Genomic DNA, 15,162 nt, shown 5'->3' with positions numbered 1-15,162 from the left:
CCTATTTTGTAGCAGGATTACACCACTGAGCAGTCTGGGCCCACTGACCAAGAGAGCGGTTTATTGTAAAATATCAATGATTATTTCCTAATATAAAACCACACTGGGCCTCTGTTTTGTGGGTGCAAAGATTTAGGAACCATCAAATACACTATCTCTACTAAGTGGGAAGCAGTATCTCCTACAGCTGGGTTGAACTTTGTCAGATATGAATATAAGAATAACTGTTTCCTTTAAAGAGACAAGGTAAGTGAGATAATACTTTATATTGTACCAACTTCAGTTGGTGAAAGAGACAAGCTTTCGAGCTCCCAACAGTTCTTCTTCAGGTGTGGAAAAGGTGTTTCCTTTAAAATCACATTCGGTTTAAAAGCCAATAGCAGGTTTAAGTGTTTTGTGCAAGGCTGAGGAAGTAACCAAGAATGTTTAATTTCTGGGTCTACTTTTTTAACTGTGTGGGATGGAGGAAAAAGGAGAATTGACTAGTTGAGTACAGGACACACATTGGATAGGCTACAGGGGATGTTGTGTATACTGCTGTTTTATTACTTCAGATGGACATTTATAAAACCCTCCCACTCCCCTTTTCAAATACGATGCACAATCAACATTTATACTTATGCACCAAAGCTCTTCAATACACACTGGAAGAATTTCTCTCCAACATACAGATCCTGTCTGTGCTGTACAAGGTGTAAGAAGAATTGCTCCAGATATGCAAAGACAAAACAGTCAAGTACACAGACGGGTCTCAAATAATCTGATACAAGGAGAAGTATTTCAGTGTTTGTGTTAATAGAAGTTTGTTTGCATAGACAAGCTTAATCTACAACTGAGTTTTTATGTTCAATCAGATCACTCAATTGGGTGAAAACTGATAATGTTGGAATTTTAAACAAGTAAATCAGGAACTTCTAATCACCCTTTTATAATACAAGAAGGGGGCCATACCCCAACAATGCACGAGTAATATTGAGACCAAGAGCAATTTTATATCTTTGTTCTTTATTTGTAGCACCAAAAGATCAGAGTCCCCTTGAGTTAGCCACTATTCAACCCCACAGGAAGACAGTCCCTGCACCAAGATCTTACAACCTAATATGTAATTTATTTAAAATAGCAGAACTAAAATAAGTTCCACTGATTCAGATAGAGGGTTCAAGCTGAAGAAGCCAAGATGAAAGCTTCTGGAGGCTAATCTCAATGCAATGCAAAGCAAAAGGATTTATACTTATTAAATGCTAAATTCTATACTCCCACAGAATCCATCAGCGACATAACAAAAGGTCTTTGGGTCAGCTTGTTAGCCTAGTCATGTGCAGCTTATTAGCATACACATGTAGACAAATGAGAAGTGTAGGTGGACAGCAAGCCCAATCTGAAACAGCCATGCAGCTTTCTTAAGTTTCAAAACATCTATAATTAGGATGGCATTTTAACTTTTTCTTTCCTCCTCCAAGGGCTTCCTAGTTTAACAAGTAGTATTTGTAGCAGACGCTGGAATGCAAAGTTTTTACTTTAATATAAAAAAAATGGCAACTCTTAACATCACTGCCATTCTGAATAAGAGGCACCAGTTTGGTAGTTACACTAATTTGATAAAGTTATAGCCTTAGTCAACTGAGTATTCTACAGATCAGAGACTGTCCTGGAGGCAAGCTTGCCTCTCTCAATGCCCAGAATAGACATCGTGATAAACAACAGGCTAACAAAAGGACTCTGAAGCCCGAACTTACTGCAATGTTGCAATAAATGGTGCATTGTAACTTAGATATGTATAATTTATTTACATGAATATAAGTTACTTAAAATCAATACACTATGTACCAGTCCATTTGGTACTTAAATTTGTAAGCCTCTCTCTCTGTCACAAAGATTTACCAAAAGAAGAGGAAAAAGGATCACTCTTCCTACTATAACTATTTTTCAAAACGCGGGGTAAGATTTACTGTATCTCCATTTATAAAAGTCTTTCAAACTGTTCTGGATTTTAAACAAAGTTGTAACAGATAAAAAGCTTGAAATTGCTAATAAAACTGCTATCTTGAAAATCTATTCTTCCGTAATACAGAGCCCTCAGTGGAAAGATTAAGGTGTCACAGCTGGGTTTCGTCCAGTATATTGGATATGAGCTTTGGCTGAAAATGTACTGTATCAATCTTACACGTTGGTATAGGAATTAATCCTCTTCAGAGTCGCTGTCCCTCCTTATTGGAACAGAGCTCCTGACTGAGGATATCAACTGGTCCTGGATCTGTTTCCTGGGGTTTTCCTCTAGATCTGTCTTGATGGCACCCGTCTCTGAAATCTTCCACTCCAGTTCTACATGGAATTAAGAGAAAAGAATGCCCCATGAGGTTGGAGGAACAGTGTATGCTCTTTCAGGCTCAGCCTTCTCTTTTCTGTAGCATACAAAACCTTTACTATATGAAACATACAACATTTTACACACTGTGTTTGCAGACTGTCTTGTGAATTTTAAAGCACGTATGATACAGACTAATCAGTGGTGTACTCCAGCTGTTGAAAACACTGCGAGAGGATAAAAGTTTCTTGAATTATATAATGACTAAGTGGTAGGAAGAGACAAAGAATAGATTACTTAACAGAAGGAAAAAATTGCAACAATTCCATTTGCACATCTGAATTAGATATTTTTACAGGGAAACTTTAAAAATACAATTCATCCACTACCCGCACCCCTTGCGCTGATTAGTTCCTTTACAAGAGAAGGATCTCCCTCCTGATAGCAGGCCTATTATTATATAGGCTCAAATTGGATTACTTCCTCAAAGCGGAAGAAAGTCAATACCACACATTCAGCAGAAGCCTCTCTCCTAGTCCTGCTGGCAATCCAATCATTAAAATCTAATTCTGTTAGACAAAAAGGAAATGAATATAACCTCACATTCTCCTCAATCACAGATAAATCACATCGTTTCATAGACCAAAAGAAAAAGAATTCAAAGAGAGCAGAGGTGAACCTTATGTGATGACTAACCTGAGGGAGTATAACACTTATCCCCAGGAACCTGAAAATCAATTACTGTAGATGCCAATTACTTTAAATGAAGGGATGTGTGCTTTGGGTGTCCCTAAGCCTCTGACTGTCAGAAGCTGGGACTGGAAGACAGGGGATGGATCCCTTGATAAATTGCACTGTTCTGTTCATTCCCTCTGAAGCACCTGGCACTGGCTAAAGTTGAAAGACAGGAGACTAGGCTAGATGGACCCAGTATGGCCATTCTTATGTTCTTAGAAATGGAGAACTGATAATAATAGAACCTTTAATTATTTCTCACTTTGATGTATAATTAGCCAATCTCTACATTTAGATGTAGTTGTTCCCAAAGCAATGCTCTCATGATGGGGGAGGGATAACTCAGTGGTTTGAGCATTAGCCTGCTCAACCCAGGGTTGTGAGTTCAATCCTTGAAGGGGCCACTTAGGACCAAGTACTGATTTTGCCCCAGATCCCTGGGGCAGGGGGCTGGACTCAACAACCTTTCAAGGTCCCTTCCAGTTCTATGAGATAGGTATTAGTGAATTTTCCACTGGAAAGCCAGGAACGCTTACTGTCGAGTACTACACAGAGAATGTGAAAAGACCAGGGTTTTAGTTAAACCACGACTTTGATTAGTGAAAGTCTATTTGCATGCTATTGCGAAAGAGCTAAGTGATATAGTTAAATACAGCACTTGAAATGCCATTTATTGGTGGTGTACTTCTTCGGCACCCTCAAATTTATTTAAAGGTAACTGGAGAGAACCATTGGGAAATTTAACAATATCGTTTTAATTACAATAAAATCCCCTTTTAAATCAGGCTAAAGGGTTTCATTCAGTTTCCAACATGCAGGAAGTATCATTTTACTGCTGACATCCTTCATCTTGATGTACCGTTTAAGAAGAATTTTGTTCCCCTTCCCTTCACTTTCAAAGAAATGCTTTTTCAGACAAGCTTGAAGAACAACAACATTCATAGGAAAAAAACACTCAGTGCTGAAATACCTTGTCAGACCTCATGTACAGAGCGTATGATATGCTTATCAAACATCTGCATCAAGTATGTTAAAAGGTTCAGCAACACTGGTGGCCTGTGCCCAGATTATTTGCCACCGGGGAATATGGGCTAAATTGAGCCCTGAACCCCAGAGAAAAAGTAGCGCCTCACCCCCACAGGGCACCTGGTGTAGGTGCCCCCCGCCCCACTCTAGAATTATGAGAGACTACACCACTTCTTCTCAGAGCTCAGATTCAGACTTTACTTCAGAGAGATGAGAGAGACCCCAGCTACTGCCAGAGATGCAGCAGCGGGGAGAAGGAGGAGGGAGAGAGAGCAGTGCATCTTCAAGCTCCCAGCCCCAATGGTGGTAGGGAAAACATTGCCTCTTGGGAGTTAGGGGCATAGTGACTTAGAAACAGAGTCCATGGGTCAGGAAGGTAAGAGAGAAGAACTCTAAGAACACACAACCAAGCAGTACAGGTTATAAAGCAAGCGGAGGATGGTCAGGGAATACAAACAACTTTGGAGGGAAGAAATGACAGAAAGTGTGTATATATTTTACTGCTTAAAATATACTCTTGAATCAGAAGATGTACATGAGAAATGTAAATAATCATATGACCTATTACACTCTTTTCCTCCTGCCACCAATTCCCAGCCCGTGCATTCTGAGGGTCAGTGCAAGCATAACATAGGGAAGATTAATTAAACTGGTTACCGACATTCTGCTTTTCCTTTACAAGATACTAGATGCAGCTGCTTACCGTCTCTTGTCAGGTTCATGCCACCAAACACCAGGGGCCCAACAAACTGGGCCTTGATATCTCCTTCAAGGTACGTAAAAATTGTAGGTAGGTTCCTATCAGGGTAGTTGGGTATGCAGGTTGTAGAAATGGCTTTGATAAATTTGACGTCTGGGAACTTCCTGGCAAGTCCACTCAAATGCTGATTTATTAAGGTACAGAGGGGAATTCTGTTAAAAGAAAACAGATAAAAAGAAGAGCTAAGAGATAGAATATCAAGAATAGTCCCTTCCACATGGAAAGTTAGAAATACCAACCTATTGAACAGTACTTATGGAAATACAAATGTATAAAACAATGTATAGATATTACTACAGTGCCCATCACTCCAGTATACATATAAGATTAGAGCCATTAGAGTCATTTGTTACAGTAGTTGAACTAAGATTTCCCACTCTATTATAGAACAAAGTTAGTTTACAAGATGCCACTTCTGTGACTAGTGCATGCTAAAAAAGTAGACACGAGGTGGAGAGAAATAACAGCTTTTTAAAGAAAAGAATCAAACTTCTATTTGTATTGTTAAAAAGATGAAGCAAAATATTGTGTGCTGTGAAGAGTTGATTAATTTAAATTACACTAAAGACAACGAACAAGCAAGTTTTTAGAATCATTTCTATAACACAGAGATTTATTTCCAAAGTAGTGACAACTTCCTTGAAAAGCTATTTTGTAATGTCAGTGGGGTTGAGTACCTTGCTCACCCAAATTTTGTGCAGCTAGAGAAGATGGGCCACATAGAACTCCATTGGGTAGAGCTGGTGAGCTTGAGTGCATAGCCTCAAGTGCTTTTATACAGAAAAGGATTAAGTCTGTCCCCAGAAGCTCTCTGTAGCGAAGTTTCAGTAGACTTTGGTCGTAAGCGATAAGCATAAAGAGTGTGGTTTTCCTTCATTTTAACTGATAAAGAATTAATTCCAGAATTCTAATGTCCATAACACAGTTATTCACTTGTCTAAAGGTATTAGCATTGTTCACTAATAGCATCTGAAAATGCTAATTGTTTAAAAACAGCTTACTTACCCTTGTTTGTAAAGATGCAGGATTACCCATATACCCTTGCCAGCTTTGGTAACTTCCTGAACATAATCCTGTCCTGAAATCTCCAGAATTTCCCCAAATTTGTTCTTTATTTGAGTTGCTTTCCATTCTGCTATCCTTTGCTGTCTACACAACAAGGAGGGGAAAGATGGGAGCAGAGAAATCAAACAGTCTTGAGAACAGATACACTTGTATAACAGAGATGATTAGACAATCAACATCACGGGTTTTGAAGCCTAGTCTGCAGAGATGAATTATAAAGGTCTCTAAGCACCAGGGTAGTGAAGGAGAATTTACATAGTTTTGCATTTAAATATAAGAGCAGTCTAAAACTGATTAATGTTTGTATCATAGTGGAATAAAGTCACAATATTCAACTTCAGACATTGTGCATAAAAATATATTTAGTCCCTGAGATAGAGGTAAATAGTTAAAAATACTTAGGGACGAGCTCTCCACTATCCTGCACCTTGAGCAGTCATTTATATCTATACAAAATAATACCAAGTCAGAATGACAGAGATTTTTTACTCCCACACTAAACCAATATAAATGACTGCTCAAGTAAAAACATGGTAGAGATTCAGACCCATAATCTCTCTGCCTCAATTTCATTAAGGCCAAAATGTTTAGAAGTCTCCAATAAGTTAGGTGCTGAACCCAAGATCTGATTTGCATAGGATCTTTGCACCCATTGACTTCAACTTGGGTTGTGTTAAGAGTATCTATGAAAAATTGAACCCTAAATAGGCTACCCAAGATGTAGACCCAAGTGGCTTAGTTAAGGATACTAAGAAGTCTTTCAGACTAGGGTACAAATCCCAGGCCTTCCAGCTCCCTGTCTTGGGCCTTATTAAGCACAGCCTTCCTCCCCTTCTCTTCAGGAAAATGGAAATCCGATTGCATTGTTTTAGTGTGTAAGGAGGTAACCAACATAGTTTCATTTAGACAGTTCTGCAAGCTGCTCTCACCTGTACATTTTGATAGCTTGCTCATCTTCCTCATTAAACTCGTCTTCATTTTCTTCTAGCTCCTCCAAAGTCATGTCTTCATATGTTTTCACTGGAGTGGGAGAAATATAGGATTAGCAATATTCCACTAGAGAAGGAAGATTAACCTGTGCAAGTTTGTAACCCCACATCATGCATTTTTCCTCTTGAGAAAATGCATGTTATTTTCTGCTGTTTTTCTAAGCTATTGAACAAGATAACACAGTAAGACCACATACAATTATCGGAGAAGGGAGTTGAGAAACCCTCAGACTCAGCACTTTGAGCTGGAAGAGGGATGGTAGAACTTTATCCACACTCCACTCCACAGATTTACTGTTTTAAATATCTGGGATGCAACTGCAAATACTTGATCAAAAAGTTACTAAAGTGACTTCTAAGTTACTTCTAAGCATCAGTTCTTGTTGATTATCCTGTGATCCCAACGAACAAATACATACTGCATTACAATTAAGGTTCCAACAATTTAAACAAGTCATGAAATTCAGGATTACAGTCACCAGCCTCACACCATCATCAGCTCTGTTCCCTTGACTCTATCCCAGGGTTATTTGACTATTTTGCAAATTCATAACAATAGCCAAGCCAAACCTTATTTTAGACAATGATATCTGTTTCTTTTGAAAATGAATAAGCAGAATAATAAGCCCAGAGAAGTAGATTGCATCATGGAATGGGCTACCCAAATAGCCTTAGAGAACCTGCTTCAATATAGAAACAAAACCCACTCCAACCACACTCCCCTTGTTGTAGCCTACCGCCTACCACCATGTACTAGAACCCATATGGGGTATCATCAAACTAAATGACCTCCTGAGGTCTCTTCTAACCCTAATCTTCTATGATTCTATGAACTACAACCCATACTGGATGGGGACCCCATCCTGAAAGAAACCTTTCCTGACCCTCTCTTCTGGCCTTCAAACAACCCCCCAGCCTCTCCAAGCTCATCATCAGAAGCAAGCTCCCCACATACAAGGACACACCAACTCAAAACAGCACCAAACCCTGCCAAAACAGATGCAAAACCTGCAGACTTATCTCCACTGCTACAATGATCATCACTCACCAAAGCACATCTTTCAAGATCCAGGGATCCTACACGTCTACCACACTCATCCAGTTCACGAAATGCCCCAATAGCAACTATGTGGGTGAAACCAGATAATCACTATGCTCTCAAATGAACTCACATAGGAAAATGATAAAAGACAAAAACACACTATCACCTGTAGGTTGGCAGTTTCCACAAAGCGATCGCTCTATAACTGACCTATCCGTACTTATCCTCAAAGGAAACCTGCACAACACTTTCAAAAGATGAGCCTGGGAGCTTAAATTAGTGTCTAGCAAAGTTATGAAAAATCATGGACTGAACATAGACACTGGATTTATGACTTATTACAACAATCTGTAACCCACTAACCCCCACTTTTTGTCCTATGACTGCAGAGGCGTTAATGGGCCACTCTGCCTTGCATGATCCCTTAGTATAAATGCTAACTTCTTAGGCTAAGAAGAGCTGTGTGTGTCTGGAAAGTTTGTCTCTCTCACTAACAGAAGTTGGTCCAGAAAAAAAAAAAAAAAAATGATATCACCTCACCCACCTTGTCTCTCTAATAACCTGGGACCAACATGGCTACAACTATACTACATACAACAATGGAAGATATCAAATTTAGCCATCTGAAATGTAAACTCCACAACATGATGAAAAGGAAGCAAAACTTAACAGCAATATCTACTTTCTGAACAAATGCAAGAAACGAAACAGTGGTTATGGGTTATGGTTATGGGTCTATTACAGGAGTGGGTAAGCAAGATTCTCTGGCCTGCAATATGCAGGTCAGTCTAGATGATCATGATGATCCCTTCTGACCTTAAAGTCTATGAGTTTTCAAGTGATACCTCACAAGGCATATTTTGTACAAAGATTATTACAATAGTGTGTAGGGGGTGAATTCGGGGGTGCTTAGTGTCATAACCATAGATTCACACACAAACCAATGAACTTTTCCCCCCATAGACGATAAATCACATTGGAAAGAAAGAAAGAAAAATGCTGCTTGAGAATTTATTAGAGTCAAAATCCAGTGATTTAGACTTGTTACAAATGGACTAGTAAATGAATAGGAAAAACATGTATGACTTGTTGATTTAAGGATATTTATTTTGTATATTTTGACATGTGATGTTCACAATTTCTCTTTTAACGGTTCATAAAGCTTTAACTTTAATGACAGTAGAAATTGAGATTCTATTACAAAATAATTGTCTGACACCCCCCGCAATATCCATAAAAGAAATCTAAAAATTGCTTTAAAACGATCAATATCTGCCAAAGTTGTAAAAAAATGAATTCTGCAATTCTGCTATATTGTAACAAGCGAAACATGTCAGATGAGTTCTACTCTTGGTATTCCCTAAGTTACAGGAGAAAAGGTTAAGTATCAGAGGGGTAGCCGTGTTAGTCTGAATCTGTAAAAAGCAACAGAGGGTCCTGTGGCACCTTTAAGACTAACAGAAGTATTGAGAGCATAAGCTTTCGTGGGTAAGAACCTCACTTCTTCAGATGCAAGGAGAAAAGGTTGTTTTTCATTTGGACATTTTAAAGTGACTGGACACGCTAATACAGAAGCAGCTCGGGATTTAGCTTTCTGCTGCCTCTTATTGCCTGATCACTCACCAACAGACTTCTGCTGAAGTCTCTGCTGCTCCTGCTCCTCCACTGCCTCCTCTTGCTCTTTTGGCTTTTCCTTGGAAGGGAGGATGCCCTTCTTACGCAAAATGTCATTCCATTCTGTATCCGCATTGGGGTCCTAAAAACAGAACAGAACAGAGGATGTGTATGTTTTAAACTGAAGGAACACTTCTATCACTTCCACAACAGAGCCCCAGTCAAATTTTTTTTTTTTGAGGGGGAGGATATGCGCATGGGGTGGGGGGAGGATTTCCCCCCAGAGACATACAACATTACTGGAGTAGTGGTTTTGTTGTGCGTGCAACAGAAAACACACACACATTCTCCTGCTGATGGGACTTCTGTTCAGGCTTGAACAGGGGATAGTGCCCTGCAAAGAAGCTGGTACCTTGCTTCACCCCTTTTCATCCTACCTCAAAACCCTACAGAAGGGCTTCTGCAGGGTCTCAAAAAAAAAAAAAAAAAAAAAAATGCTGCAGCAGAGTTTGTAACTCCATTACTTGGGGAAAGGAGAAATGATCTGGGTGGGAGGGCAGGGAGAGAGAAAGCAGAGTGTCTGTCGGTACCAGGAGTTTGCTTTTGCTTAAAAAAAAAAAAAGACGACACAGGTCACAGAACCTATGACCTCCTTATGGGTACAGCTAGCTAGAAAAAAAGAAAAGAAAATTTCCTTTTTTCCAGTCAGAAAATGTTCACCAACTGTGCAAATGGCAGTCCCCCAATAATCACTCCTGCCACATTGGCTTTTTCAACCCAAGGAAGTTTCACCAGTTTAACTTAAAATAGATTTCAAAACCAATTTTGTTAAAATTGCACCAGTTTGTGAAAACACTTTATTTGGGTTTAGCTCAAATCACTACGGAATCAAGTTTAGCTAAATCTACATAAGCATCTTGAACCAAAACAGGGTTTTGTACTGGTTTAAACAAACACACCTTTATATAAATGTGTGTGTAGACAAGGACTAATGTAAGGTCCAGAATATACTAGGTTTGGGATTCTAGCAAAACATAAGCAGTAGGTACTTTTGTCATTTTCTTCCAGGTAGGAACTTTTTTTAAAAAAGTCTGTTCTTGCAATGTTTTATTGTTTATTGGCAACATTTAGATGCAATGCCTAACTTTTCCAACAGTTTGTTTTACTATCTTGATAGAAAGATATCAAAGTAAGTTGTAAAAAAAAATATTGTTTTTAATACATACATACTGTGGAATACTTACATATATACATACAGCCACCACCAACCAGAAACAAAGTGATTTTGTATCCCTCTCAGGATAAGACAAAGGAATGCTGAACAGAGGTCAGACACATAACACATACTATACAGCTTGGAGTTATAATAAAATTGTGGGAGTCACAGGAGTTGATTTAGGTTTTCTTTATTTTGAGATTTATAGACGTCTGCTCCCCACATGTACTTGAACAAGCAGTGTGTAATTAAGGAAATGAACTAGACTGAGGACATATAGGTTCAATTAGTGGCTCTGCCATAGACTCCTTCTTTCTTAGTTCAAGTCTATAAAATGGGGCTAATGATTCCTTACTTTGTTAATACAGGGAGTCACTCAGATACTTGCATGTTTCGCATCACTTCAGTATCTGTATAGATTACTTGGGTGACTAATGCAAGATGTACTTCTATAAACTCTCCAAGCAATATAGCTTTGGAAGATCGAGATGGGCTCTATCATTCTGTCTCACAGATCAATAGCACTATCATTTCCTATTGCACCATCAAATTTTGTAGGTGCACAAGTGCCACTGAAGGTAGAAATTGGCCAGCAAAATTGTATTATTGGTGGTGATGCACAAGCCAGAAACAATCCAAGTAGGCTTCCAGAGCCAAGGGTGTATTTGTAAGTCTGTCACCTAGGAAAACAAACCAACTTCTTTTTTCCTTGTAAGCCAAAACAAATTTCATCTGAGCTTTGAGACAATAAACAATCAACTTCACAATGCTACCCAGCCACTCATAGTTCAGACTAAGACCACACTTTACATAAACATCCACCTTTCTGACTACAAGACCTTGTGGCAGACAATGCTTTACAGGACATCAAAATAAAGACAAAGCATGTTGTCAGTGCATGTCAAGTCACCGTTTACACATTAATATATTCTAGGGCCGTATGGGACATGAGCACAGATAGTGTTTTAAAATAAGGGGGGCAGACACAATGCTAAGAACAAGTATCATAAGACTGTTGGGAGTAAGACCACTGGTAAGTCAATACAATTAGGCTTTATTTTGAGGCAGTATTGGAATTTTACATTTTGTAATAAATATGACTGTGGTCAGGCTGAGCTCAGGGCCTGGTAGAATTGTCCCTCCACCCTTCCCTCTTCAGCCCAGAGCCTGGGAAGTGTGTTTTGATAGAGTTGAAGTTTCCTGTAGTATTGCTGTAGCTGTGTGGGTCCCAGGATATTAGAGACAAGGGGGGTGAGATCATCTCTTATTGCACCAACTTCTGTTGGCGAAAGAGACAAGCCTGGGAGCCACTCAGTGCTGTTCTTCGGGGCTGCTCCAAAGCCTGTCTCTCCCCAACAGAAGTTGGTCCAATAGCCGATGTCACCGCACCCACCCTCTCTCTTGAAGTCTCCTGTCCTGGCGCTTTGGTAGCTCGTGTGGGAGCCCAGCCCCAATGCTGCAGGCCCCCCCGGGGGCTATTAGCAATGCAAGACGCGTGCCCAGAGCAGGCGGAAGGGGATCGCGGCGGAGGCTTTTCCCCCTTACAAGGAGCATCCCCCATGCAACGTTGTAACCCGAGGCCCAGGAAGGGCAAAGCGAGTCCGCACCGCGCTCCTTATGTGGCTATGACCGGCCAGCACTACTCCCCCGCACCGCGGCTAGCGGAGCACGGGGGGGCGGCTCCTCCTTGCAGCCCCGGCCAGCGCACAGCGGCGCCCTGCCCAGGGGAGGCCCCGAGCGAGCCCCCAGCTGCGCCGAGCGGAGCAGGCCCCTTACGGGCCATGCTGCAGCTGGGGCCAGGCGACGCCGATCCCCGCCAGGGGCAGCCGGATCCAGCCCGCAGCGCGGGGGCTTTGCGAGCCCTTCCCCCGGCCGGCGAGGCAGGAACGCCGCCTGCCTCCCGGGAACCTCCCCACGGCGCTCGCGGCGCCTCACCTGCATCGTGTCCCCGAAACTGCAGCAGCAGCAGCGCCTCTCTGGGGCCGGCCACAGGGCAAGTTCCCCCGGCTACGCTCAGCCCCCGCGTGCCGCTCCTGTCTGCCAGGCCCCGGAGCAGGAACTGTGTAACGCGGCGGGAGCGGCGGCTTCCGGGGTAGCCTTGTAAGGCCAGACAGGGGCTGTAGGGACAGCCAGGATCATCCCCCACTTCGCATTCGGACTCTGCGGGGCTGTGTCCTCTGGGGCTGGCAGAGAGGGGGTGCTGGCCATAGTGAGCGGGGCTCCAGCCCCAGGGCTGCCCGGGGCCACCACAAGAATATAGTATTCTATAGTATTGCAACTTTTTGTTATGGAAGGGGACCCTGAAATTGCTTTCCCCAGGCCCCCTGAATCCTCTGGGCGGCCCTGTCCAGCCTTAATCAAGGATTTCATAATGTCCCTTTTCAGAGTGGTAGCCATGTTAGTCTGTATCAGCAAAAACAAGGAGGAGTACTTGTGGCCCACAAAAGCTTATGTTCAAATAAATTTATTAGTCTCTAAGGGTACGTCTATACTTACCTCTGGGTCCGGTGGTAAGCAATCGATCTTCTGGGATTGATTTATTGCGTTTTGTCTAGACGCGATAAATTGATCCAGGATCGATCCCGGAAATACTCGCCATCGACGCTGGTACTCCTGCTCCGCGAGAGGAGTACGCGGAGTCAGTGGGGGAGCCTGCCTGCCGCGTTTGGACCCACGTTAAGTTCAAACTAAGATACGCAACTTCAGCTACGTGAATAACATAGCTGAAGTCGAAGTATCTTAGTTCGAAGTAGGGGGTTAGTGTGGACCAGCCCTAAGGTGCCACAAGTACTCCTCTTTCTAATTTCCCTTGTAACTCTAGTGTTACCTGTTAAGCGGTCTCCTCACACATCAGAGCTCAGGGCCCTTCTCACAAGCCTGGATGAAGTGGATTCTGCTAGGCTAGAGAATGCCAAACATATCCGCACTCTGAGAGAGTAACCCTCTCCAGGTATTTAACTGGTTTCAATTGGAGTGCAATGGAGTGGAGATCCTAGGCTGTCAGTATTAAAAATGTCCTTTGAATTTATCAAAATCTCAATTCAAGAAGTGTTGGAGACAACCTGGGGGAATTATCTGCTAGCCCTCCCCTTCACAGATAAAGAGGAATTGATCACAGAACTAAGGATTACTGTTTGTTTAGGTGCAAGTGATCATAGTTTGAGTACATTTGTTATGTGCAAACAGAATCAAGTCCTAACCAGTAACTTCACTTGCTTTTAAAAAGGGCTCGTTTTGCAAAATCAAAAACAATTAGGAGCTGAATCAGCTGGGGGAAAGTTTTCACATTTTTCTGTTTAACTGTCTAGTTGGGAATTTTTTAAAAATAACAATAGACCAGCCTGTCTTAGAGGGGAAGTGAAAGCAACTATAAAAGATTTATATAAAAATAAATGAAGAATGAATGTAAAGTAGAAGGTAGGAAGTATAGAAAATTGATAAGGGAAACAAAAAGACACAAGGAGAAATCTGTGACCAGCAGCATGAAAGACCATAAAAAAAGAGTTTTTAAAGTATGTCAAAAACAAAAACAATCTTAACAATGGTACTAGTCTGTTACTGAGAGAATTGTCAATAATAATGCAAGAAAGGCAGAAGTACTAAAAAAATATTTCTGTCCTGTGTTGGGGGGAGGGAGGAGGTAAAGAACAAGATGTATTTGCATCATATTATGATTAAATACTTTCCACCCCAAGAGTAAAAAGTAGGGTTGACAATTTTGGTTGGATGTGTTCCTGGAGATTTCATCACATGACAATCTTAAATTAAAGATTAATCTTTAATTCCTGGAGACTCCAGGCCAATCCTGGAGGGTTGGCAACCCTAGTAACAAAGGATGATGTGGAAAAACTAACTACTAAAGTTAGACATTTTTAAAGCAGCAGGCCAGGTAACTTGCATCCAGAAGTTTTAAAAAAGCTCAAGGAGCTCTGTGGACTGTTAATGTTGCTTTTCAGTAAACCTTAGAATAATCAGGGAAGTTCCAAGTGACTAGAGGAAAGCTAATGTGCTAGTATTTAAAAATGACCTGTATCAGACTGACATCAGTCTTGGGCAAAATAATGGAATAACAGTGTCATTTAATAAAGAGCTAAAGGAGGGTAATATAATAATGCTAATCAACATGATTTTTGGAAAACAGGCTTTGTCAGACTAACTTGGTATTTTTTTAAGAGATTAGAAGTTTGATTAAAAAAGATAATACAGTTAATGTAAAATACCTAGACTTCTGTAAGGCATTTGACTGGTAGAATAGAACATCTGGGTTTTCAGCTCCTACTTTGGAAGTGCCAGGACCATCCTTCATTGGAACAGGTAATACCTTGCTGCTTTTAACAGTGGGCAACATTATATGCCAGTGGCACTGCCCACAGCCTCTCTGATAGGCTCTCTATATGTAATGTGGCCTGA

At 41.1% G+C, this 15,162-nt stretch overlaps 1 protein-coding gene across 1 annotated transcript; it reads right to left on the bottom strand.

The window, feature by feature from the left end:
* Window positions 1-523: 523 nt before the first annotated feature.
* Window positions 524-12,932, bottom strand: PDCL3 (phosducin like 3). Its single transcript, XM_008167388.4, has 6 exons — window positions 12,688-12,932; window positions 9,546-9,678; window positions 6,821-6,911; window positions 5,832-5,975; window positions 4,770-4,978; window positions 524-2,322 (listed from the first exon to the last, which is right to left on the bottom strand). Exons 1-6 carry the CDS (start codon window positions 12,691-12,693, stop codon window positions 2,180-2,182), a joined length of 726 nt encoding a protein of 241 aa, XP_008165610.2. The 5' UTR covers window positions 12,694-12,932; the 3' UTR covers window positions 524-2,179.
* Window positions 12,933-15,162: the final 2,230 nt, after the last annotated feature.

Source organism: Chrysemys picta, chromosome 1 (assembly GCF_011386835.1).
Source record: "Chrysemys picta bellii isolate R12L10 chromosome 1, ASM1138683v2, whole genome shotgun sequence".
NCBI lineage: Eukaryota > Metazoa > Chordata > Testudines > Emydidae > Chrysemys > Chrysemys picta.
Note: the sequence above shows the minus strand (reverse complement) of the source record. Positions and strands in the feature narration are given on the sequence as shown.